Source organism: Choloepus didactylus, chromosome 8, assembly GCF_015220235.1.
Source record: "Choloepus didactylus isolate mChoDid1 chromosome 8, mChoDid1.pri, whole genome shotgun sequence".
Classification (NCBI taxonomy): domain Eukaryota; kingdom Metazoa; phylum Chordata; class Mammalia; order Pilosa; family Megalonychidae; genus Choloepus; species Choloepus didactylus.
This window is the reverse complement of record NC_051314.1, coordinates 8,887,921-8,913,905: the sequence shown is the minus strand read 5'-3', so window position 1 is coordinate 8,913,905 and position 25,985 is coordinate 8,887,921. Positions and strand designations below refer to the sequence as shown.

General features: G+C 45.5%; 1 protein-coding gene across 1 annotated transcript in view; it reads right to left on the bottom strand.

Annotated features, from left to right (window-relative positions):
• Positions 1 to 18,953: 18,953 nt before the first annotated feature.
• Positions 18,954 to 25,985, bottom strand: part of SULT4A1 (sulfotransferase family 4A member 1) — a 30,251-nt gene continuing 23,219 nt past the window's right edge. The window contains exons 6-7 of the mRNA XM_037846511.1: positions 23,484 to 23,622; positions 18,954 to 20,577 (exon numbers count right to left, since the gene is read on the bottom strand). Coding sequence (XP_037702439.1) covers positions 20,465 to 20,577; positions 23,484 to 23,622 — 252 coding nt within the window. The 3' untranslated portion in view covers positions 18,954 to 20,464. The remainder of the gene's footprint in view (positions 20,578 to 23,483; positions 23,623 to 25,985) is intronic.

The window sequence follows — 25,985 nt, the reverse complement described above, 5'->3', positions numbered from 1 at the left end:
CAAGGTTCATCCATGTTGTCATATGTTTCACCAGATCGTTCCTTCTTACTGCCGCGTAGTATTCCATCGTGTGTATATACCACATTTTATTTATCCACTCATCTGTTGAAGGACATTTGGGTTGTTTCCATCTCTTGGCAATTGTGAATAATGCTGCTATGAACATTGGCGTGCAGATATCTGTTCGTGTCACTGCTTTCCGATCTTCCGGGTATATACCGAGGAGTGCAATCGCTGGATCGAATGGTAGCTCTATATCTAGTTTTCTAAGGAACTGCCAGACTGACTTCCAGAGTGGCTGAACCATTATACAGTCCCACCAACAATGAATAAGAGTTCCAATTTCTCCACATCCCCTCCAGCATTTGTAGTTTCCTGTTTGTTTAATGGCAGCCATTCTAACCGGTGTTAGATGGTATCTCATTGTGGTCTTAATTTGCATCTCTCTAATAGCTAGTGAAGCTGAACATTTTTTCATGTGTTTCTTGGTCATTTGTATTTCCTCTTCAGAGAACTGTCTTTTCATATCTTTTGCCCATTTTATAATTGGGCTGTCTGTACTATTGTCATTGAGTTGTAGGATTTCTTTGTATATGCAAGATATCAGTCTTTTGTCAGATACATGGTTTCCAAAAATTTTTTCCCATTGAGTTGGCTGCCTCTTTACCTTTTTGAGAAATTCCTTTGAGGTGCAGAAACTTCTAAGCTTGAGGAGTTCCCATTTATCTATTTTCTCTTTTGTTGCTTGTGCTTTGGGTGTAAAGTCTAGGAAGTGGCCTCCTAATACAAGGTCTTGAAGATGTTTTCCTACATTATCTTCTAGGAGTTTTATGGTACTTTCTTTTATATTGAGATCTTTGGTCCATTTTGAGTTAATTTTTGTGTAGGGGGTGAGGTAGGGGTCCTCTTTCATTCTTTTGGATATGGATATCCAACTCTCCCAGCCCCATTTGTTGAAAAGACCATTATGGCTCAGTTCGGTGACTTTGGGGGCCTTATCAAAGATCAGTCGGCCATAGATCTGAGGGTCTATCTCTGAATTCTCAATTCGATTCCATTGATCTATATGTCTATCTTTGTGCCAGTACCATGCTGTCTTGGCAACTGTGGCTTTATAATAAGCTTCAAAGTCAGGGAGTGTAAGTCCTCCCACTTCGTTTTTCTTTTTTAGAGTGTCTTTAGCAATTCGAGGCATCTTCCCTTTCCAAATAAATTTGATAACTAGCTTTTCCAAGTCTGCAAAGTAGGTTGTTGGAATTTTGATTGGGATTGCATTGAATCTGTAGATGAGTTTGGGTAGAATTGACATCTTAATGACATTTAGCCTTCCTATCCATGAACATGGAATATTTTTCCATCTTTTAAGGTCCCCTTCTATTTCTTTTAGTAGAGTTATGTAGTTTTCTTTGTATAGGTCTTTTACATCTTTGGTTAAGTTGATTCCTAGGTACTTGATTTTTTTAGTTGCTATTGAAAATGGTATCTTTTTCTTGAGTGTCTCTTGAGTTTGTTCATTTCTAGCATATAGAAACATTACTGACTTATGTGCATTAACCTTGTATCCCGCTACTTTGCTAAATTTGTTTATTAGCTCTAGTAGGTGTATCGTTGATTTCTCAGGGTTTTCTAGATATAAGATCATATCATCTGCAAACAATGACAGTTTTACTTCTTCTTTTCCAATTTGGATGCCTTTTATTTCTTTGTCTTGCCGGATTGCCCTGGCTAGCACTTCCAGCACAATGTTGAATAACAGTGGTGACAGCGGGCATCCTTGTCTTGTTCCTGATCTTAGAGGGAAGGCTTTCAGTCTCTCACCATTGAGTACTATGCTGGCTGTGGGTTTTTCATATATGCTCTTTATCATGTTGAGGAAGTTTCCTTCAATTCCTACCTTTTGAAGTGTTTTTATCAAAAAGGGATGTTGGATTTTGTCAAATGCTTTTTCAGCATCTATTGAGATGATCAATTGATTTTTCCCTTTCGAGTTTTTAATGTGTTGTAATACATTGATTGTTTTTCTGATGTTGAACCATCCTTGCATGCCTGGAATGAACCCCACTTGGTCATGGTGTATGATTTTTTTAATGTGTCTTTGGATTCGATTTGCAAGTATTTTGTTGAGGATTTTTGCATCTATATTCATTAGGGAGATTGGCCGGTAGTTTTCCTTTTTTGTAGCATCTTTGCCTGGTTTTGGTATTAGATTGATGTTAGCTTCATAAAATGAGTTAGGTAGTGTTCCATTTTTTTCAATGTTTTGAAAGAGTTTGAGTAAGATTGGTGTCAGTTCTTTCTGGAAAGTTTGGTAGAATTCCCCTGTGAAGCCATCTGGCCCTGGGCATTTATTTGTGGGAAGATTTTTGATGACTGATTGGATCTCTTTGCTTGTGATGGGTTGGTTGAGGTCTTCTATTTCTTCTCTGGTCAGTCTAGGTTGTTCATATGTTTCCAGGAAATTGTCCATTTCTTCTACATTATCCAGTTTGTTGCCATACAGTTGTTCATAATATCCTCTTATAATTTTTTTAATTTCTTCAGGATCTGCAGTTATGTCACCTTTTTCATTCATTATTTTGTTTATATGGGTCTTCTCTCTTTTTGATTTTGTCAGTCTAGCTAGGGGCTTGTCAATCTTGTTGATCTTCTCAAAGAACCAACTTTTGGTGATATTTATCCTTTCTATTGTTTTTTTGTTCTCTATGTCATTTATTTCTGCTTTAATCCTTGTTATTTCTTTTCTTCTACTTGGTTTAGGATTGGTTTGCTGTTCATTTTCTAGCTTCTTCAGTTGATCCATTAGTTCTTTGATTTTGGCTCTTTCTTCCTTTTTAATATATGCGTTTAGTGCTATAAATTTCCCCCTTAGCACTGCTTTTGCTGCATCCCATAGGTTTTGGTATGTTGTGTTCTCATTTTCATTCGTCTCTATATATTTAGCAATTTCTCTTGCTATTTCTTCTTTAACCCACTGATTGTTTAGGAGTGTGTTGTTTAACCTCCAGGTATTTGTGAATTTTCTAAGTCTCTGATGGTTATTGACTTCTAATTGTATTCCATTGTGGTCAGAGAATGTGCTTTGAATAATTTCAATCATTTTAAATTTATTGAGGCTTGTTTTATGTCCCAGCATATGATCTATTCTGGAGAAAGTTCCGTGAGCACTAGAAAAGTATGTGTATCCTGGTGATTTGGGATGTAATGTCCTGTAGATGTCTGTTAAATCTAATTCATTTATCAGATTGTTTAGGTTTTCAATTTCCTTATTGGTCTTCTGTCTGGTTGATCTATCTATAGGAGAGAGTGATGTGTTGAAGTCTCCCACAATTATTGTGGAAACATCAATTGCTTCCTTTAGTTTTGCCAATGTTTCTCTCATGTATTTTGTGGCACCTTGATTGGGTGCATAGACATTTACGATTGTTATTTCTTCTTGCTGAATTGCCCCTTTTATTAGTATGTAGTGGCCTTCTTTGTCTCTCAAAACATCCCTGCATTTGAAGTCTATTTTATCTGAGATTAATATTGCTACACCTGCTTTCTTTTGGCTGTAGCTTGCATGAAATATTTTTTTCCATCCTTTCACTTTCAATTTCTTTGTGTCCCTGTGTCTAAGATGAGTCTCTTGTATGCAACATATTGATGGTTCATTTTTTTTGATCCATTCTGCGAATCTATATCTTTTAATTGGGGAGTTTAATCCATTTACATTCAACGTTAAAACCGTGAAGGCATTTCTTGAATCGGCCATCTTATCCTTTGGGTTATGTTTGCCATATTTTTCCCTCTCTCTATTAATATCCTTTATTGTACCCATACCGAATCTCTTTAGTACTGAACCTTTCTCCAAGTCTCTCTGTCCTGTCTTTGTTTCTCTGTCTGTAGGGCTCCCTTTAGTATCTCCAGTAGGGCAGGTCTCTTGTTAGCAAATTCTCTCAGCATTTCTTTGTCTGTGAAAAATTTAAGCTCTCCCTCAAATTTGAAGGAGAGCTTTGCTGGATAAAGTATTCTTGGCTGGAAATTCCTCTCTCTCAGAATTTTAAATATATCGTGCCATTGCCTTCTCGCCTCCATGGTGGCTGCTGAGTAGTCACTACTTAGTCTTATGCTGTTTCCTTTGTATGTGGTGAATTGCTTTTCTCTTGCTGCTTTCAGAACTTGCTCCTTCTCTTCTATGTTTGGCAGTGTGATCAGTATATGTCTCGGAGTGGGTTTTTTTGGATTTATTCTATTTGGAGTTCGCTGAGCATTTATGATTTGTGTATTTATGTTGTTTAGAAGATTTGGGAAGTTTTCCCCAACAATTTCTTTGAATACTCTTCCTAGACCTTTACCCTTTTCTTCCCCTTCTGGGACACCAATGAGTCTTATATTCGGACGCTTCATATTATCTATCATATCCCTGAGGTCCATTTCGAGTTTTTCAATTTTTTTCCCCATTCTTTCTTTTATGCTTTCATTTTCCATTCTGTCATCTTCCAGGTCACTGATTCGTTGTTCAACTTCCTCTAGTCTTGTACTATGAGTGTCCAGAATCTTTTTAATTTGGTCAACAGTTTCTTTAATTTCCATAAGATCATCCATTTTTTTATTTAGTCTTGCAATGTCTTCTTTATGCTCTTCTAGGGTCTTCTTGATTTCCTTCATATCCCGTACTAGGGTCTCATTGTTCATCTTTAGTTCTTTGAGTAGCTGCTCTAGGTGTGTCTCTTCTGGTCTTTTGATTTGGGTGCTTGGGCTTGGGTTATCCATATCGTCTGGTTTTTTCATATGCTTTATAATTTTCTGTTGTTTTTGGCCTCGTGGCATTTGCTGTCCTTGATAGGGTTCTTTTAGGGTTTGTAGACCAGTTGAAGTCCTTATCTCTAGTTTATCAGATCTACAGCTTCGTGGAGTACACTTTCTCTAACTAACCAGCAGGTGGCGTCCACGAGCCACCTGTTCTCCACAAGCCAGATCTCCCCTGCTTAGCCTTTTTGGTGAGTGGGGGAGTGAGTCTTGTGGGGCCCAATTGGTGTCCCAAGCTTGCGTGTGTAGTTGGTGTTGCCTGCCCTGTATGTGGGGCGTGTTTCTGGGCAGTCGGGGAGGGGGGGTGGCCCTAACAATCAAATCTCCCTGATGATCCTAGAGTTTTAAAGCTACTGCAATAGTCTAATCCTTCAGTTCAGTCCTGCCACAGTTTGTCTCTGCCACTGACCCACAAGTCTTTGGTATTGGCGTATGGCTCCTGAGACTTGCAAGTGGGCCCCTCTTCCAGGCTGTGCACCCCGGGTCCTCTGGTGAGGGATGACTGTGCTATGTCACAGGTGAGTGCCGTCCCCCCAGGGCAGTTCTGGGCTGCTGGGCTGTGTTGGGAGGCTCCCAGTCTGCTCAAATGATGGCTGAATGGGGCTCTGTTAATTCACACTGCTCCCCCTTCCCAGCTCTGGGACATTCAGCTGAGGTTGCAGGGAAGGCTAATGTCCACGCCCAGTTTTGTGGTGTGTGCCTGTTATTTGAAGCACTTCCGTCACACTGGGTTGTCTGGGGCAGCTCTGGGCTATGGGGCTGGCGATGGGCAGGAGTGTTTCCTGTCCACCAGGATGGTGGCTGTGAGCGGACACCCCCCTTTTCTTGGGAAGTTGTGTTGTTTAGTGAATTTTCTCAGCCACTGGATTATTGCCTTTTGTCTCAGAGCTCTCTTATTTCTGCTCTTGACTTGACGTGCCCAAATTTCAATTCTTTGAAGCTTTCTGTATTGAGCTTCTTAGAGTAATTGTTTTAGAAAAAGCAAAAAGGATTTAAAAAAAAAAAAAAAAAAAAAACGGCCCTCCTCAGAGATCTAATGGGTTATTGAAATGCTAATAGACAAAGCAACCAGGGCCATTAAGGAAAGGTGCCCTGGGCAGAGAGATCAGCCTTGCTTCGGGATTTGCATATGCGCCTCAAGGCCTGATCTCCGCCCTTCCCCTTTCTGTGTTCACCAGAACTCCAAAAATCCTCTGCTTTTACTTTGGAGCTTCTCGTGTTGTTTTCCTTCTATGCCCGTCTCCTCTCTGCTGGGCTGGCTGCTCTCAGAGTCTCTGGTGTCTGGCCTCAGTCTATCTATGGTTGGAGTTTGAATCAGTAGAATGAGTTTCCAATGAGAGCAGCCACTGCAATTCTCCCTTCTCCTTCCTGGAGCTGACAGCCCCTCCTCCCCCGGGACTGAGCCTGGCAGGGAGGGGCGCGGGTCCCCTGGCCGCAAAAACTTACAGATTTCGCTGATCTCAGCAGTTCCACGTTTTCATGAGTGTTGTATGAAGTATGCCCAAAGACAGATTGCTCTGTGGTGTCCAGTCCACGCAGTTCCTGGCTTTTTACCTACTTTCCTGGAGGAGTAACTAAAACATACAGCTCACCAGTCTGCCATCTTGCCCCGCCTCTGGATCATGCTTTTTTATCCATCTTACAATCTGTCATTGGATTGGAGATCCTAATTCATTTACATTCAAAGTAATTACTGTTAAGGCAAGAATTATTTCAGTCATTTTGTCACTTGCTTTTTGTGCATTTTATACCTCTTTTGTCCTCATTTCTTCCATTGCAGCCTTCTTTACTTGTGTAGAATTGGTCCTTTGTGGTGAAACAGATCCCTTTCCCATTTCCTTTTCCATATATAGTTTAGATATTTTCCCTGTGGTTACCATGAGGTTTATATTTAATGTTCTATATCTATAACAATCTAGTTTGAATTGACACCGATTCAACTTCAATAGTGGTCACAGCACAGCCTGCTGCCTTTCTCTGTGACCCACAAATAAATCCTCTGCTCAGGACTGTGTTAACCTGACTCCTAGGATGATGAGTATGAGCTAACTCCCTTCTCAGGAGTTCCTCGAGATAAAAACACATCCCCTAGCACTGTCCTTCCCCTTTGATCCTGAACATATGTAAACATTACTGGAGACAGCCTGGTTCAAATACGTCCATTTTATGGCATCCAGTTCCCCCACCCCACCACCAGTTGAGCAGGGTCCCTCAACTGAGGCACAAGCTGCATGTAATGAAACTGACTTTGCTCTGTCTCTTCTATATGTGACTAAAATGTTTTCCCCAGCCAGAACCTGTGTGTGTTGTGCTTTTGCTGATGACCCCAACACCTGCAAAGCATGGAGTGGGTTGGGACACTAGGACTGCTGTTCCTGATGGCAGGCCTTGTTAGCTCTCCATGCAGTGAGAATCCTCCCCTGAAGATGGTAGTGGGTGTCTCTCTGACCAGTAGTTTGCAAGAGCAAACTGGGTGCCAACAGTGCAACAAACAGCATACATAATCTCTGTTTCTATACCCCTTCATTCACCCTCTTCATGTTCTTGTCACAAATTATATCATTGTATTGTGTATGCCCAAAAACACAGAAATCTGATCATGTTATGCATTTGTATTTTAGATCATGAAAGAAATAAAAAGTAGAGTTGCATACTTGGAATACAATATTAGCAGTTATATGTTCCCATGCCTTTATTACCGTTATCATGGATTTACATTTCTTAAAATGATTTGAAGTTATTGTCCAGTGTCCTTTCCTTTCATCCTGAAGAATTACTTGTAGTGTTAATGAACTCCCTCAGCTTTTGTTTATCTGGAAATATCTTGATTTCTTCCTCATATTTGAAAGACGCTTTTGCAAGATTTAGAATTCTTTATTGACAATTCCTTTCAGCACTTTAAATATGTGATCCCACAGCTTTCTGGCCTCCATGAGTCTGATAAGAAATCAGCACTTAAGTGTCCCTTGTATGTGATGAGTGGCTTCTCTCTTGCTGCTGTTAGGATACTTTGTCTTTAGCCTTCAATGGTTTGACTATAGTATGTGTTGATGTGGATCTCTTTGAGTTTATCCTGTTTGGAGTTGTCGGGTTTCTTGGATGTGTATGTTCATATCTTTCATTAAATTTAGGGAATTTTTGCCCATTATTTCTTCAAATATTTCTTCCCCTTTCTCTTTCTCTTACCTTTATGGGACTTCTATAATGCATGCATTTGACATGCTTCATGTTGTCTCACAGGTCCCTTAGGCTCTGCTCATTTTTTTTCATTCTGCTCTTCAGATGGAATAATTTCAATTATCCTATCTTCAGGTTCTCTGATTCTTTCTTTGGCCTTTTCAGATCTGCTATTGAACCCTTCTAGTGCCTTTATTTTTATTTTTTATTTTTATTCCCCTTATTGTGTTTTTCACCTCCAGAATTTGTTTAGTTTCTTTTCAAACTTTCTAATTCCTCCCTTTGTTCATACATCATTTTCCTTATTTCCTTTAGTTCTATGTCCATGTTTTCTTTAGCTCATTGAACTTATTTAGGAGGGTTAACATAATGTCTTTGGTTAGTTGTTCTAATGTCTGAGCTTCTTCAAGGATAGTTTCTGTTGTTTTATCTGTTCCTTTGAATGGACTATCTCTTCCTGTTCCTTTGTATGTTTTGTGATTTGTGTGTGTGTGTGTGTGTAAGTCTGGAAATTTGAATATTTTGAGGTGTTAACTCTGGAAATCAGATTCTCCCCTTCCCCAGGGGTTTGATGCAGTTTGTCTCTGTGTCAAGGTTCTTCTTCAACACTTAGCCCGATTTATATTGAACCTATAAATCAGTCCATGATGAACAGTTAAATTCTCAGGTCTTTCTGAGCAGATGTCTTGCCCTGGGCTTGCACAGTAGCTTTCAAGAATTCCTCAGGATGTGTGACTGTCTCCCCTCCAAAAAAGGAGTTTCTCTCCCCCAGCATCTCCTCCTGGGGCCCTGGGCACTGTGCTCTATGTCTCAATCTCAGTCTTTTACCACAGGAAGCTGCAGTCTTCTTGGCTCCACTCCACCTGTCTGTACCACTTCTCTCCCCAGTAAATTGTGGGTTAGGCAACACAAACATGCACCTTGGGTCAGCCTTCCAGGGAAGAGGTTGTGGCCAATGTACAAATACACCCAACTGGCTTCTTTAGGTGTGCTAATAACCAGACACTAGGGACCCATACTGGGAATGTATGTGGGCTGCCAAGCCACCATTAGCTCCACAGCCTGCCATTCCAAGCTGGGGGTGGGGGTGGGTTTGCAGGGAAGGGAAGGTAGTGCAAGTAAGTGTGTGCTGCTGCTTTCCTGCATTTTTGGTTTTTCTTTTTCCTGATTTAGCATTTACTGAGTTGTGGTCTATCTTAAATCATTTTCCAGAGTTCTGGGGAAGTTGGTTCTGACAGATTCTGCCCATTTTTCACTGTTTCTAAGGGGGGCCATTTGCCTAGGGCATCTTACTCTACCATCTTGCTGACATAACCCCTCAGGAACTATAATTATAGTTTTATTATAGCAAAAAGGATACAAATAAGAAGAGACTCATAGGATGAGGTCTAGGAGGGTCTCAAACACAAGCTTGGGTGTCCACACCATGTGGAGTCAGAAACTGGCACCCTCCTGGCACACTGATGTATGTTATCAACCAAGGAAGCTCCCTTTGTACTATTCTTATTTTATTCCAAATAAAAATATAGAGAAACTTGTGGATTTTCTTCATAGTACTTATTAGCAATTATTTTCTTTGCCTACATATTTATTGTCCATTGCCATAAACTAGACTATAATCTAGATTACAGTCTCCATGAGGGCAGGGACCATGTCTATCTTGTTCACAGTTATAACCTTAGCACCTAGCTCAATGCCTGCTACATAGTAAACATCCATTATATATTTATTGAATATTGTTATTCTTAGGAACTACACACATTCTAAGCACCAGGCATTCTGCTAGGCACTTTATCCTGTCATTTTTCATTCCTCCATTCAACAACCCTATGGAAGATATTATCTGAAATTTAAGGATGGGGAAATTGACTTTCAGATATTAAGTGAACTGACCAATATCTCTATAAATCCGTATCCCTGAATGTGCTAAGACTCATCTATCACATATTTTCTTAAAATGCAGTTTTGTGTGAGTTTTCATGCATAAAACATATTACCACAGTGACTTTAAAACTTTTTCACTTTAAACCATGGGAAGAAATATATTTTACATCATAACTGCCTACATTATAAGCACATATATGTACATAGTATAATTAAAATAACATTTTGCAAACAATGCTTATCCTGATTGCATGCATAAATACTCAGTTCCTATTTAATTTAAAACTCATGAGCTCAAACGTAACAACTGGAAATCTACAGTTTGGAGAAATACTTATTATAGCATGATCACAGCCACAACTCCATCCAAGATTACATTCTAATTTTTCCAAGTTCCCACTTTCTAGCTAAGAACTATCACTTTCCTAGTCTTCTTTATCTTAATTTACATCAATATCATTAGCAGTTGACTTTCTTTTTTAGGGGACTTTTTTTGCATATGAAAATAAAATTTTTAATGACTAGCTAGAATTATTTCATATTTGATGAGGGATCAGAGTCACATAAAGGGTGGAACACCAAGGCCTCACGAGGTGAGTTATCCAGATATATGGTTACTGATTTGATGTGAATCTTCAGGAGCTCAAGTGAAAACCTAACACTGTAAAAGCCACGGGTTTCCTTCAGTTTAAAAGTGTTATTACAGGTATCCCCAGGGTGCTATGAGAGCAGAACGGAAGAGCCTTCCTAGGGAAGGCTTCCTAGAACAGGTATTCTCAAGTTGATGCTTATTGGAATCACCTGAAAGGTTATTAAAAATTGGAACATCCCAGGCCATATGTCCAAATGATCTAATTCATTAGTTCTGTAAAGGGGCTTAAGCACTGTATTAACTATCTATTGTTGTGCAACAAATTACCCCAAAACTTAAGTGTCTTAAAACCACAAACAAAACTTTTATTATCTCATTGGTTTTTTGGGGTCAGGAATTGGCACAGCTTAGATAGGTGCTTCTGGATCTGGTGGCAGTCAAGCTGTTGGCTGGAGCTGCGGTCTCATCTGAGGGCTCACCTGAGGTAGATCTCATTTCCAAGCTCACAAACATGACTGTTTGCAGGTGTTGATCCCTCACTCTGTGGGTTTCCCCACAGAGCTGCCTTAGGACATGTCAGTGGCTTCCTCCAGGACAAGAGAGCACTCAAAACAGGAGCCACAGTCTTGATAACCCAACATTGGAGGTGATATCCCATCGCTTCTGCTATATGCAATTTGTTAGAAATGAGAAGCAAAATCCAGCCCACATTCAAAGGGAGGGTATTACATAAAGGCATCAATGTCTGGAGGCTGGGATCATTGGGGATCTGCCTTTGAGGCCATCCACACAGGCACCCACATTTTAAATAAACACCATGAATGATGCTGATGCAGTTGGTTCATGAGCCATACTTTGACAAATTCTGACCTAGACACTGCACAGCCTGAGCTAGATAAGTAAGAATGCACTGGTGTTAGTAAACAGGAGAGAAAATTCCAAAAAAATGGACTCAGCAAGTGCAAACACAATAATGCATGAGTGAACATAGCGCTTTTAAGGAACCCTAACCCTAATCCTATAAATCCTTACTGACTTGTAGGAGCTCTTTATATATTCTGGATGAGTCCTTGGTTGGAGGTATATATATATATATATATATATATATATACTTTCACTTTAAAGTTCACCTTTATGTGAGTCTTCTAAGGATTCTAGTTTTTTTTTTTTTTTTTTTTTAGTGGCACTCTTTACAGAGGGATAATTTTAGGTGAAAAAACTTGACATGTATTTGGCTGTGAGAAAACAATGATATTTTAGCAGAAACTTAAACAATGTCTTTTGAACTGAACTGCACTCAACAGTGAAGCATAAGTGGTGTGTGATTGGGTCAATTGCTTATTTCCTTGACCACAGGATGCCTTTTCCATGTATTTAAACGGCTAATTAGATCACTTGGTCATGCGGTTTTGCCATGTAATTCTTTTTTTTTCATAGCAACTTCAAAGTGTTTTCTCCCTTCTTGGAAACTTTAAACTTCCATGTGAAGAGTTAACTTAGATGTTTTATAAGAACCTAAATGCTCTTTCATAGCCCCATGAAGTCTTTTGTGTTAGGTTTGATCTTTGTTCAAATAGACCAAAGTTCTGTAATGTGGCAGTGACTCCAAAGAACGGTTTAAGAAGGAGATGGGTATCTTCCTTGACAATAGTTGACAGTTCCCTTAGATGCCCAGTAGTGGATCTCCTTTCAATAGGGCTGAACCTAGACTTTTTGGGTAAGATCCCTTACCTTGTCCAAGATACCATACAGCATCATTTAAACCAGTAACACTCACCTCCCAAGAAACTGTACAGTCGACTACTTATAGCTACTGCATGAATCTGCCGCTCAAGATCTTTGATGATAATCTTGAAAGGCAAACCATGAAAAGTTGAAGTAAATATTTTTACAATATGATAGCCAATAGATACCTTATTTCCTCTGTAACTAGGAAGAAACTTTGGGATCATTAGGGCTGTGTAGCAATAATCCTCTGCCTCTTCAACCAGGTTATGAATACTCAGTGCCATTTTCCCACCACAATTCTGTACACCTAAGAGACTGGCTACAAGATCAAGCCCGTAATTATTTCACACTAACTGATAATGATATTGTAAATGGAGATTATGCCTTCCTGTGGAGAAATAAACAGCAGGAACTGATTAACCCCTAAGAAGTTAAGTGCTGTTTTTCCACAATGTCTATTAATAAAGAAGGAAGGAAGAGGACACACGTGGCATACATACATAATGTATCTAAATAGAAGCTGAGAATATCTCTGGGATATCTGCTAGGAAAGGTTTTTCTGACTGCTGTCCTTTTGGTAGCCTCATAAAATGGAGACTCTCCTGAGCTGTCCTTAGGATTAAAAAAAAATGTTAAAAAATAATGAGGTTTTAGTTCTTTTGGAAAAATTACTGTGGTTATTTTTTTCTCTACTAAAATAGATGCTTCCTCCCCCAGATATTTTCCCTGACAGATGATGCAGCTGCTCATTTTAGTTCAATCAGCCAGAAACTAAATTGCACATTTTAAACAGTCACTACAAATAATTGATTATCAGTTATAAATGGGGTCATTTTAATATCTATTTTAGGATCCTATGTTGATAAAGACTATCTGCAGGCTATTGCACCTCAGCATATTTTCATTTCCCTTTAATGTACTAATAGACTATTAAGCTCTTAATTTCCTTTAATAGTTACTGGTTGTCTCTCTTCATGTAAACAGGAATCAAAATCCACTTATCTTGCCCCTGAACAGGATCCCACTGTGTAGAACACCAACATTCAGAATCTTAATGAATCTGCCCCCAGAACATTATATTGCAGCAATCATAGCGTTAACAGTCCCTCCAGAATAAAGACCCAGTTAGAGAAGAACAATTTCGTGTTTCATACACCTGGGCAAACAAGCAAACCCCTCACAATTCCAAGTAATTTTCTTTGTGAAGAGCCAGGATCTTGCCAGAGCTTGCAATTAGAACTGTTCAGCATTTAATTTGCCTTTAGTTGGGTAACAAGCATCTATTGATTACCCGATAGGAAGAGAGTGCTGCACTAAGCACAGGCTGGGGACACAGCAATGAACAACACAGAGTCTCGGCTTATAGTCTAGTTGGGGCTGAAAATCAACACTTTGGAAATTTGGAAATGGTTACAAAATGTTTTCTGAACAAACAGAAGCCAATACACTGTTACAAGGAATTATAACTTTCAGAATTCAAGGTTCTAACTCTTGGTGCACTCCATTCTAAGGAGAAAGAGACTTGCTGCTGCTTGTCTTACGCTGGGAGTGGGGACAGTCATTCTCTGGGCTCCCACCTAATGTCTTTGGTAAAAACTAAAACCTTCATGTGTATAGGGTGGCAGCATCTGTGAGCTAGGATAAATTCATGATGGCTTCCCGGAGATCGAGTTTTAAGGCCATGGACAGGGACTGGCTGAACTTAGGAGAAGGAAGGGAAGGCTTTTTAAGAGGGCACTGTGGTTCATCAGAGTTAGGGACGCGACTATAGGTGAGGGTCATGGATGAGGCTAGAGGGCCCTCGCGGCCAGGAACAAACGATGTGCTTGGAGGGCATGGATGGAAGCGGCCGAGCGAGGCTTGTGTGAGCAGGGAGGCTAACCTCAGCGGGCAGGAGGAACGTCTGGTCATCAATGGCTTCTTCAGCATCTCTTAGGTGTTAACTTCCTGACACCAAGAAAAGCGAACAAGCCATGGCCACATAAAGCTTTGTCAGTGCCCAGGATGTTACGGGAGAGTGCTGTGGCTCCCAGAAGCGGGGTGCCGACACACAGCTGCCCCCTGCAGGCACGGGAGTGGGAGGCCAGGGGTGTCCCAGAGGGGTTCGGGCTGCGGAGATGTGATCTGGGTTAAGAAGGGAGAGGCCACCCGGCAGAGTGAACAGCCCCAGGAAGGGCAAAGGGCCCCGGGTGCCAGAGTTCCTGAGCAGAGAGATGGGCTCCAAGCTTCCAACTGTGTTCGAGAAAGATTCTTTTTCAGGAACTCACAGGTACAATGGGTTGTAAAGGGGAGAACTGAGAGACGGGAATACTGGAAAAGAAAAGAAATTAGCCAGTCCACTTACATCTTTTGAGAACACCCAAGATGGGAGAAAAGAGTGTTTTGCTGGCTCTGCCTGGGCGCTCCTTCCGCAGAGGTGGCCTTGCTCCCGGCCTTCGGAGACTGGTGCTCACTACCACGGATAAATGTAGAGATGACAACTTTCAAGAGGATAAAATGCATTTTCTGGTTGATTTTTATTTTTAAAACACATTGTGCATTCCCTGGTTTTTGAAAAACGCTGTTTAAATAGAGTACAGATTCCTTTCCTCGATGGTGAGGAGACAGATTTAAGGATTGCAACTCGGATGTTCAGTGCCAGCTAGCTTACAGGGATCCAAGTGTGAGAATCAAATTGTCATTTGATGTTCGGATTGGCAAAGGCTCGGCATGCCTTGGAGATGGTGACTACGGGCCCAAGCTGTGTGCCAGGTGCTTCTGCAACTAATTCTCTCTGCCCCTGCTGGCAAGGCCTGTTACCAGCTAAAAATTTAGTCTGCTTTCCTCAGCTCCTGTCTGGAGTTAAATCAATAGACAGTTTGACCACACTTAAGAGTCACAGAATGTTCACGCTGGATAGAATTTCAAGATGTGGTCTGAGACCTACCTCTTCATTATGAGATGAAAAGTGGCTTCCTCCATGGTCCCGTAAGAGGGGCAGATCTGGAATAAACCCGGGGGCCTTGGTACCCAGGCACTCATTTCAGTGTGTGTGGTTTCTTCCCAGCTGGGGTGTCTCGTCTCTGTCCACCTCCCCACCTCCCACCCCCACATCCTACCCAGGCGTCCAGACCCAGGCCACACTCTATTTGACATTCAGTTGTTGTCCTGCTCTTCTTAGAGGCACTGGCCCTTTGCTTTGCAGCATTTGCTCTGTGTTCCACTTTTGTCTGTCATGCCCATCTCCATTTGTTAAATGCGGATGCGTCATTTACCTTGAGCCGTAACTGAATGGTGGAAACACGGTACATGCTCATTTAGCTATAAACCGTATACTTTAACAACCAGAAGCAGCTTAGAGACCACCTTACACAAAACATGCACTTGGCTGATGAGGAGCCTGAGGCCAAGAGGGCAGGGGATTTGCCCAGATCGCATAGATAACCAAAGACAAATCAGGCCTGGAGCCCAGGCCCTGTGACCCCCTCCATGCCTCTTTTCACTTGGGTTTGAGTAATAACAGACAGCAGAGCCCAAGGGGAGAGAAGAGAGAGGCACTCAGTCCACAGGGGAGACTGTCTGTGTCCCCAGCACCCAGCGCAGAGAAGATGCTCCCGAAAGATGCCAAATGAGGAGCTAAAGGAAGAGAGGGAAGATAGGGGTGCTCAATGCAGGGTCCAGACAGTTTCCACAAGGGCACTGTGGAATGGAGGCAGAAGGGCAGGGGAGGATGACACAGCCCATCCCCAGTCATGCCCAGCTTCGGAGATGCCTCACCGAGACGGGGAAGCTTCCAGACAAGGGGAATACCCAAGCCAAGCTCGTCTGTTAAAGGACCAGGCACATGCTGGTGACTGTAAAGAAACAGACAGATGGCAATAGGGACCATGGCATGGGGGGAGGGTTTAGAGTGGGGAGACGGGATACAGTGCCCAGGGGCAGAACTGGGAGCAGGGTATAGAAGGCACAGCACAGGTGGCTTCAGAAAAAATGACATCAACTTTAAGAGACCAAGATGCCATTCATTCACTCAGCAAATACTAAGTGCTAGTTATATGCCAACTCTGACCCAGGATGAAAGATGGCACAGCCACGGCCCTGTCTCAAGGCATTCTCTGTCCATGGAGGGAGATGAGCGTGGTGGGGGGTACAGTGGAGGGAAGCAGGGTAAGGGCCCGGGGCGACTCTGGGCGCCTGTGGGGAAGGGGGTGCTTGGCCAAGCCATGACGGTCGTTCTCCAGGTAAAGAAAGCAGGTCAGTGGCATTTCAGGTGGAGGGAAGTAGACATCTAGAGGTTCAGAGATGAGGCCGAGTGGTTGAGAAACGCAGCCTCGACACCCAGCTGTCAGGCATTCCTGGATAAGACTGGGTTATCTCACCAAGGTACCATCTTGGTCTTGAAATGCCGACTCTAGGTGGTGCTGATGGGTAGGAATGGGCAAGGCTAAGGGGAACGGGACCAGGTGGTGCAGAGCAGACACACCTGAGGACCCCCTCGGTCATTACGAACAGCCCTGGCACCAGCTTGGAAAGGTGGACAAAAGCGGGCCTCTTCTTGGGATCTCCCAGGACAGGGGCTGCACACCTCGGGGCCCTAAACCCTCCTTCCGTGCCTGCGCCGCGCCGCGGATGACATCCCACGTGCCCCATCCTCGAACGCAGCTGAGGGACCTCTGACGAAATCTGATGGCACCTGCGACGTGGCCTCCTGGGGGCACTCGCCAGTGGGCAGAGGGTGGCGGCACAGAGCAGACTTGAGGTGTTTCTATATGTGGTTTGTTTAGGCTTTCAAAGAGACTTCATTCTCATTTTGTTTTTGTTCTAACCATCCTAGGAAGTGATCGGGACAAAGATGATCTCCACTGTGTAAATTCTGAAACTGGGTAAGAAAAGCTAAGTGGCTTCGCTGTTCCTGGTTGGAGCGCTGTGGCACTTGTGCTAGGAAGGGCCTCACTGGTCATTTCCCAGTGAAGAAACCGGGCCTCACAGGGACAAACGCCGTGCACCAAGACCATCAGAGCCAGGGGGACGCGGGGGTGCCTCCAGTCCAGGGTTTGGAAGTTTGAGTGCCTCCTTGGGAAAACAAATACTTGGCCACCCTGGGCTGGTCCCTGAGACTTTCTGGAATCTTTCTGCTCTGTGGAATGAAAATGTTGGGCAACTGCTGACTCACACTGGAGGCCCTTGGTACTCGGGCATACGATGGTCAGTTCTGTAAAATTAACAACCTGCCTGTCCAAATGTCCTCAAGCCTGTGGTGCTACTGCGACCCGATGTGCACTCCAATGCAGCCACTCTGACCTGATTATTCAATCTCCAACCTCTGGCTTTACTCGAAGTCTCCAGAGCATGTAGTGACACTTTGCCTTGAGTTAATTCCCTTGTTAGACTTAGCTCCCTGGGTAAGCGAGGCAGAAACCATATGTGCGACTTCAGCACCCGGCATCTGTGCCCAAGAACGCTTAGAATAGGCTGTTAAGATAATGAGGACCCCTAGGGATGCTCCACAGCCTCCGCCCCCCATTTCCAGGAGAATCACACAATTGGGTTAAAATCCCCTTCCTTTACTCCTGCTCTGCAGTCTCCTCACATGGCCGCCAGGGGGAGCTTCCGGGCATCCATGTGCCTTTGATCAAAACCCCGTGGCTTCTTTTCACCCTTAGCCCAAACTACAATCTCTTATGACCTCTGAGACCCTGCATGACCTGGATCCTGGCCACCCCTTGACTGAGTTCCTGCCCCGCAGTGTCCCCCCCACACCCTACCCCAGGATCCCCCCAGAAGGCTCCAGGCCTGGTTTCCCCCCACCCTCCTGCCTGGGCTCCACTTCTTCCCAGCCTCACCTCGCCCTTCCCCGGCATGTTATCCTGCTGCTCTCCCACATCCTACACTACAGCCTGAACCTGCCTTTAGTGTTTTTAATTAAGACTCTGTCTTCCCCACCAGGATGTAAACCCCATGAAGGAAGGGGTTTTTCTGCTCCACTGCTGCACCTCCCGTGCCTAGAACAGAGCCTGGGACAGCACAGGAACTCAAGTATGTCCTGAGTGAACAAATGCATGTAACGAGACGAAATCTCATCTATTCAGGGAAACGGCAGACATTTGATTATCACCCCCAATGTACTGTACTGTCTTGCCTCCTGACTCACTGACTTCAATGTTGGTTTGTTTTATGTGGTTTATAATGATTTGGGGACAGATGTAGGCAGACTGGGTTCTCAATTAACTAACCTGGGTCTGTGTTAATCCCAGATACCAAAAGAGGTTCTAGGTTCCACTTGAAAGCCTAGAAGAATTGCTCCATTTGAAAGTAAAACAGGATTTCCAGAAGACCCAAGCATACTCATAAAACAATGTGCCAGACTTTCCCTTCCACAAGGAACCGGGAGACAGAGTTTTGGAATTCCTTACTGATGAACTGCAATCCGCAGGTGAGATCTCTAGCACACACCAGGGTTCTCAACATTGGAAAGGTCCTCTCCTGAGGCCAAGGTGGTGACTCCGAAGGCCCAGGTTGTCTGGATCCAAAATACCTCCCACTTTCTTTCCTCCTCTCCTTCCTTCAATTTCCATTATTAAAAGATCCAAGATGAACGGGGAAATAGGAGGGGAATTCAACCTCTGGAAAGTCTAAATTTGAGTGAAATGGCAAAATTTGCCTTCTTGAAACCTGGCATGGGCCTGTTTCCTTGGCAGTCGGGCCAGGGGAAGGGGCGTCGATGGGGCTGCCAGTCATGGGGACCAGAAGTGCAGAGGGGGCTGCACAGGGACCCCCTTCTCCAACCACCAGCACGGAGGCTCGACACAGTGCATGGAACGTGTCTTTATTAAAGATGCAAGCAAGCACAGAAGTATGATGTATAGTGCTTAATAATATCCATACAGTACTAAAAATAGAAAAATAGAAATGAAATTTCACAGAAAGCAGCCTCACTCACAGATACACACGGGAAGGTGCTGCCAAGCCCACCATGCAATGCCATGTTCCCCCTGCTGTGTCACAGCGTCTCCTTTAAAAAATAAAACACAAGCACACATCTGCACCTGTTTCAAAGGAAGCCACCAGAACAGGGACCCTTCACACAGAAGCCACCCTTCTCACTGCCACTTGGAGCACTTCCCAACCACATAAATAACAGGCAGCCAAACGCACATAAACCACCCTGCGGCTCTGCTCCTGCCGGGGCCGTCTCCCTGTGGCTCCTCCTGCCACACTGGGGCCAGAAAGTCAGGCAGGCAACGGGGTGGTGATGCTCCCACCTCTACTCCCTCAGACACACTGAGGTCTGGGGCACGCAGAGGCTAAAGCAGAACTGCCAACCCTGATCCAAGTGAAACGGGGCATTAACTTGCAAAACAGATCCCCAGGGCTGAGGACTGAACAAAAGGAATGATAGATCAAGACTCAGGATTTTCAGAAATTTACTGTTAGGCATCTGCTCAGGAAAAGTAGGTTACTGCTTCAGGAAACAAAAATAAAGACCGTGGAATTAAACTCAAATTCTGAGCCCATTTCAGTCACTTTGTAGCTGACTCTTTAGTCACTGCATTCAAATACTATTGACAGCCTTCTCCTCCCATCTGCTGGACTCCCGTTCCAGGTTTCCCTCTCGGAATGTTCTGCAATTTCTCTAAATCAGGCCTTTAGAGCCATCCACTGGAAGTCTCTTGCATCCTTTCCGAAAATACCTAGTCAACAGTTTCTGCTTTGTTTCAGGAAGGTTCCAAAGAACCGAACCCCATGAGAATAAACAAATCTGCACCCCCCCCCCAATACCCCAACTCATTCTTTGTTCTCACAATTATCTCAGAACCAAGTGAGAACTGAATAGCTGTGCCTTAGATAATAGAACTACAAAAATAAATACAGTTAACCCTGAGATCTTTCTACCATTCGGTTGTGGCTCACTCCTGACTCCCTTCAGAAAAGAAAGTTTATTTGGTTTACCACTGACATTTATTTAGATTTCCAGTGAAAAGTTCTATAAAATACCATAACTGATAAGGAGCTGTAAAATGTATACATTCTGGTTGCATATGTTACATACTTTATACTTATCCTACAGTCCACTGCAGCTACAGTTATTACAATGTTTCCAATCATACATGGAGAGACTTCAAATTCTAAAGGTGAGATAGCTGCTTTGAATTGGAAATAATCACACATCCTCCAATTTCTCCACTGTTTCCCCACTGCCACCACCACTGTTTCACACACTGCTTCCAGACTTTGTCCAGCAAGTAATAAATGAACGCATACGGGACTGTAGCTAGTGGAGGGTCTGGGTGAGCATGCAAGTCTGCGTTTCAGTTACTATAAATGAAAATCAAACGTGAGGTCGCACTTTCCCATCTTCTGCTTATACACTAAGTCGAACTTCTCGTTCATGGAGACAGTGAAGATGTCCTTCCACAGCCCGACTCGTCCTGAAACAGACCAGAGCAGAATGTGCTGCAGCCGCCTCCTGTCAGGCCAGCTATCAAGCCATGGGCAGCCTTGGCCATGGGTCTGTGATCCATTCTGGGGCCCCTGAGAGCTGGCTGCAGGCTCAGGACAGGCCATCTGAACCACAGACCACCTGGCCCCCAAACATTTTTGAAACTGTTAATGTGGCAGGACTTGGACTGAACCAACCTCTCTCAGAGACTGTCAATAAACCAACAACCCATTTCTGGTGTCATTTCTTTCCTCAGTGAACCCGACACACGAAGTCCGGCCTGAGGCCCGAGAGAGGAACTTTCCCTCTTGTCCTCTGTTGAGCCCCCAGCACCTGGAACAGCACCCGGCACAAAGTGGGTGTCTAATAACTATCCCTCTGGGAGTTTAAGTCCTTTGTGACCTCACTATTCACTCATGGCTCAACAGCTCCATCAATACTTCATTTGCTTCTGGAGAATTTGAGAAAAAAAAAAAAAAAAAACACCCAAAAAGCAGAAAACTCTATGGTGAGTAGGATGTCCCCATGGCCAGATCAAGGGTGGAGATTTCAAGAATGTAGGCAAACCTTGGACTGGCATTGAAAGCGAATAAAACGATTACAGCATAAACATGCTTTCAAGACCCAATGCAAAACGTGCATCATGGCAGGAATTCCGCTCCCCGACACCAAACCGGGCCAGGGCACCGTGTGCCACCCCCGGCCACCAGCACGGTTCAGCAAGGTGCGGCTGGAAACAAGCACACGCCCTGCCAGAAGTCGAAAAGCACTGAACCTGCAGACCAAGGTGCAGGCGCCACACTGCCCATTTGTTAACAAAAGCTTAGAAAAAAGAAAAGGCACTAAAAATGACAAAAAAGCTGCTGAGTCCACCTTCCTTGCTAATTACAAAAGCTTAAGGTACTCTGGCCAGATATGAATGGTGACTTGGAAAGCGTCACGGTGGGGACTCCCGGCTGGCCTGAAGAGTTATCTCTGCTTCTAAATGGCCACCTCTGGGGACTGAAATGCGTATTTGGAATTCTTTTTACTGCCTGCATTTCAGAGCTCAGAGCTCTGACTCTGCTCTCCCTGTCCCCGGCAAGTGTCCTTCATTAGCTCCATTATTAACAGCTGTCCTTGTCCTGCAGGGCCTCAGGTAGGAAACTGCAGCCCTGCAAATGTTGAGCTAATGTATTCAATGTGGCAAGGATCTTTTCTTTGGTAATGCCTCTCTGTTCTAGAAGAGAAGACAACCAAGATAAATTGTTCCTGCTACCCTCTAATGATACCTAAGGGACAAAATTAGAAGCTCCTAGACCAACCACACTATAAATATAGTTTTCCATCATTATTTTCCTCAGCCAAGGCAGCTGAGAGCTCATCAAAGGAGTCACCCACCTGGTTTAGGGTTTGGAATCAAGACAGTGCAATTTATGATGTGATATGAATCAAATTTAAGCAATGTGGCTGGCTACTCAAGCCCCTGCATTCTCACCAACTCAAGGAGATCTTCTGAGCAAAGAGGCAATGTGCTAAAAGAAAACAAAATCAAAGAACTGAAATGAAGCAAAACCAAGGTAAATGATGATAAAGTAAACACATGGGAAGAAACATATGGGCACACAGTATGTTCTTGACACTTCTTCACCACACAAAGGAACCAAAAGGGGTATTTTGGGGAAGGTCACATCCAAGGGTAACAAAACACAGTGAAAGCAAAACTCAAAAAGAGCAAATAAATTTTAAATAATAAATATTTGTGAAGATGCAGCCAGGAAATGAATCACAAGCTCTTGTTTTCTGTGAACTCCATCCTGAAAGAGTGAGCTATTCTGCCTCATGGGCACTTTACACTTGACCTTCGGGGAGGCATCCTCTGACCCTTTCACACTGGGAGGGAAAAGAGCCAGGGCCACTCCCAGCAGGCAGCAAAGCCGAGACAGAGCCCAGGTCTCCTGCCCAACCCCAGAACTCCCCTCTGAACCTCAGATGTGCTGGGGAAATGGAGGGTGAGGCCACAGCCCAGCAGGTCTGGCCACCCACCTCCCACCCTCCCACCATCCCCCGCCTCTCACCACCTGAGGAAGTTCCAGACCAAGCAGCTGGGACCAGTTTCCATCGCTTCACCAGCTGCTGCATCTCCCTGCTTCCCAAGAGGGTGGTGTGGATGGCCTCAGCTGCCACCTTGGGAGCTGGGGACTTTCAATGCCCGAATGTTCCCAAGCTCTCCAGACAAGCAGCCACCACCAGCCCTGAAGGACTGGGAGAGCGACACCAGCAAATCTGGGGATGACCCCCATCCTGGGCTGCTGCACCTGGGAAGCCTGCATGGCCACCTGCCAGGGCTCTGGACTTTCTGTTGACACTCATCTCCCTCAGGTGGGGTCATCCCCAGCCTGTGCCATCAGTACCTACAAGGTGCTCAGTCACACTGTCCACTGGGGGAAGGAAGGAAGGAAAGCAGCTTTCTTCCACCCACTCCATCCAACTCTCCCAGAGCCAGTTACTAGCTCAGAATCCAAAGCCTTGTGCTGTGCAGTGTCATGGTGCCACACCAGGCCCTGGATCTGCCTCTGCAGTGGAACTAACCTCCAGGTCATCTGGCGGCATGTGATCACAGGCCATCTGGGAAGACCCTCTGCCCCAAAACGACTGGCCTTCCACAGAGCCTGACACACCCCGGGTGGTCACGCGTTTGAGTACGACACTGCTCAGTTACGATGCTAGCACCACCTGGAAGGGTACCTGCTGTGCGCCTGCTCTCTAACTCTAACGGGGATGGACTCTGCAGGGGGCTTGTGAGGAACGACTCTTGGGACAACCAGCTACTGATGCAAAGGCCCAGGGGGTAAATGAAGGTCCAGAGAGCTGGGGGGAAGGGGAACTGGGAGGGAGCGGGGGAGAGGTGCGTACCCCGGCCCACCGGCAGGGCCTCGGCATTGCAGCACTGGTCCACGAGCTGGTGGCAGTGCTCAACCATGGACTCCAGCTGGGCCTTGTCACAAGGCACACCCAGGAATCTGGCCAGCTGCTGCACCATCGTCGCCAGGTCCTGGAAGAAAAGGGCAGAGAGTACAGGCACCCTGTGAGGCAGCGCCTGGGAGCAAACATGGGCTCTGGGCTGGACACACGCTGGGCACGTTCAACGCCCTTGTCTTGCTTCATCCCCGAAATGAGGGTGACGTTAGCCTTGTTGGATGTGGAGTTGAGAGGGGAAGTGCTTGCCCACGGGTGCTCAGCTATCAAGGGGCAGACCTGCTTGAACCGCAAACCCAGGTCTCTCTCGGAATTCCAAAGCAGACACGAGGTCTGGATGGAGGAGGTAATTTTAAAACAGCAACAAGAGTAAAAATTTACTTCAGGACTGTGTCAGGAGCACAATCTGGCTTACTGTCCTCTTTCCCTTCCTCCCACCTGTCAGCTGGAACCTAAGGGCACTCAGGAGGGGAAGCCTCAGACAGGCCCCACCCCAGCCACCTCCCCTGTGAGGAGGCATGGGCCCCAGTGCCCCCACTGCCCCCCCGGGAAACATCCAGGCACACCCAGTTTCTCGATCAGGGGACAACAGTTGTCAGCTGGGACCCCCAAGCTGTCCACAGAAGTCCCCAGAGGTGGCAGCGTCTCAGTCACACATATCAGGGAAATGGTGGGGGTGGCTCCTCTCTTGAAGGGGATAAAGAAGTCCAACGATAAAGAAGGCTGCTTCCTTTCTTCATTGCAACATTTCCTGAACCTTAAAAACGCTCTGGGAACGCTGGTTCAGGGTCGGCTCCTCTCTGGACTTCCAAGGGAACGCCTGTGAAGCTTCCGGGACTGTCTCCCACCAGACCAAGTGCTCTCAGGGGGAAGACAGGCCACGCAGAGCTCACACCCCCCACACATGCACGACTCGATTGGGAGGACGGGAGAGGGTGGCAGAATGCACAAACGACTAAAAAAAGCCCACCTTCACCTGCCTTATCGTTGAGTACTTCTAATAAGAAAAAAAAAGCAATTGAGCAATTAAAGAAAGCTGGCCTTCAGTGGGGAAGCCATGGGGGGGATGCAGCCGGCCTAGAAACTCAGATGCTGGAGCGATGGGCAGTCCTGATCTGTCTCCCACCTCTGGCGCCCCATCTGGCCCGAGGGAGGGACAGAACCTGCACTGGTGACCTGTGTCCAGCCACACGTGAGGGGACAGTCATGGGGGCCGCACTGAGCTTTGAATCCAGCAGCCTCGCTCCACCCCAATTCCAGGACTCCCAGCTCTGGGCGGCTGGCAAGCCTGCCCTGCGCTGCATCTCACCCACCCATCAACAGGGAGTGCGGCACCTGCCTTCGCGGGCCGTGGTGCTGGGCCCGTGGCTGGGTTCAAGGCCCAGCACTGCCCCATCCAGCTGGTCGGCCGGGGTCAGCATGGCCCCTCCTCTGGGGCTGGTGAGGGTGCCCCGCAGCAGAGGTGCCAGCGTGGAGCTCGGGGCACAGTGGGCAGCAGCGGTGCGGTCGTGCAGTGGGAGGAGCGGGGAGGGAACGAGGCCCTCGGCGCACACGGCGACAGGGGCACCGAGGCTGTTCCTGAGGCTCCTTGGAGAACCGCCTGGGCCCTCCCACAACCTGGGGGTGGTGAGGGCCGCCTCATGGAGACAACTTCATTCCCGAAAATGTGACCTGGTCACTTAGTCTCTCTCAAGACGTTCCAGGCCATTCTCGGGGTCTTTAAAAAGAGAATAAACACAGCCTCGGGAACCCCGCCTGGTGGTGCTGGGCCCACAGTGGTGCTGAGTTGGCTGCAGCAGGCGGGTCTGTCCTGAGGGGTGGGCAGCGATGCCCTTGGGGACGAGCCCTTGGGGACTGAGGACGCAGCCCAGGGCAGCCAGGTATGAGAGTTTGTGTTTCATCTTCGAAGTCCTTGTAAATCCCACATGCCACACCCTCGTGTATCTGCACTTGGTTTAAAACTGAAATAATGTTTCAAGTTATTCATCAGTTGAGTAAAACTGAGCCCTGCAGACACACATGTGTCCCAGTGGCTGTGGGCAGCTAAGGTATCGTCGCTGAGTTACAGGCAGGCATGGTAATAAACGCTGACACGTGTGCCCTGCGACCCAGGGAGTCCTCTCCTGGGGCTGTACCCCATAAAAGAGAATGCTGTGTCCCCCGAGACTGAGGATGGTGCCCCACAGCTTTACTCACAACCACACGGAAACAGCCCTAACACCAGCAGCTGCAGAGCGGCTAAGCAAGCTGCAGTATATTCACGCAATGGAATGCCACGTAGACACGAAAGAGAACAAATCTGCTACACACAACACAGGAGATTCTCACGGACACACTAAGCGAAAGACGCAAACACACACCACATGATCCCATTCACGTGACGTTCAAAAACAGGCAAAACTAATCTGTGGTGGTAGAGGTCAGAATAGCAGGCACCAC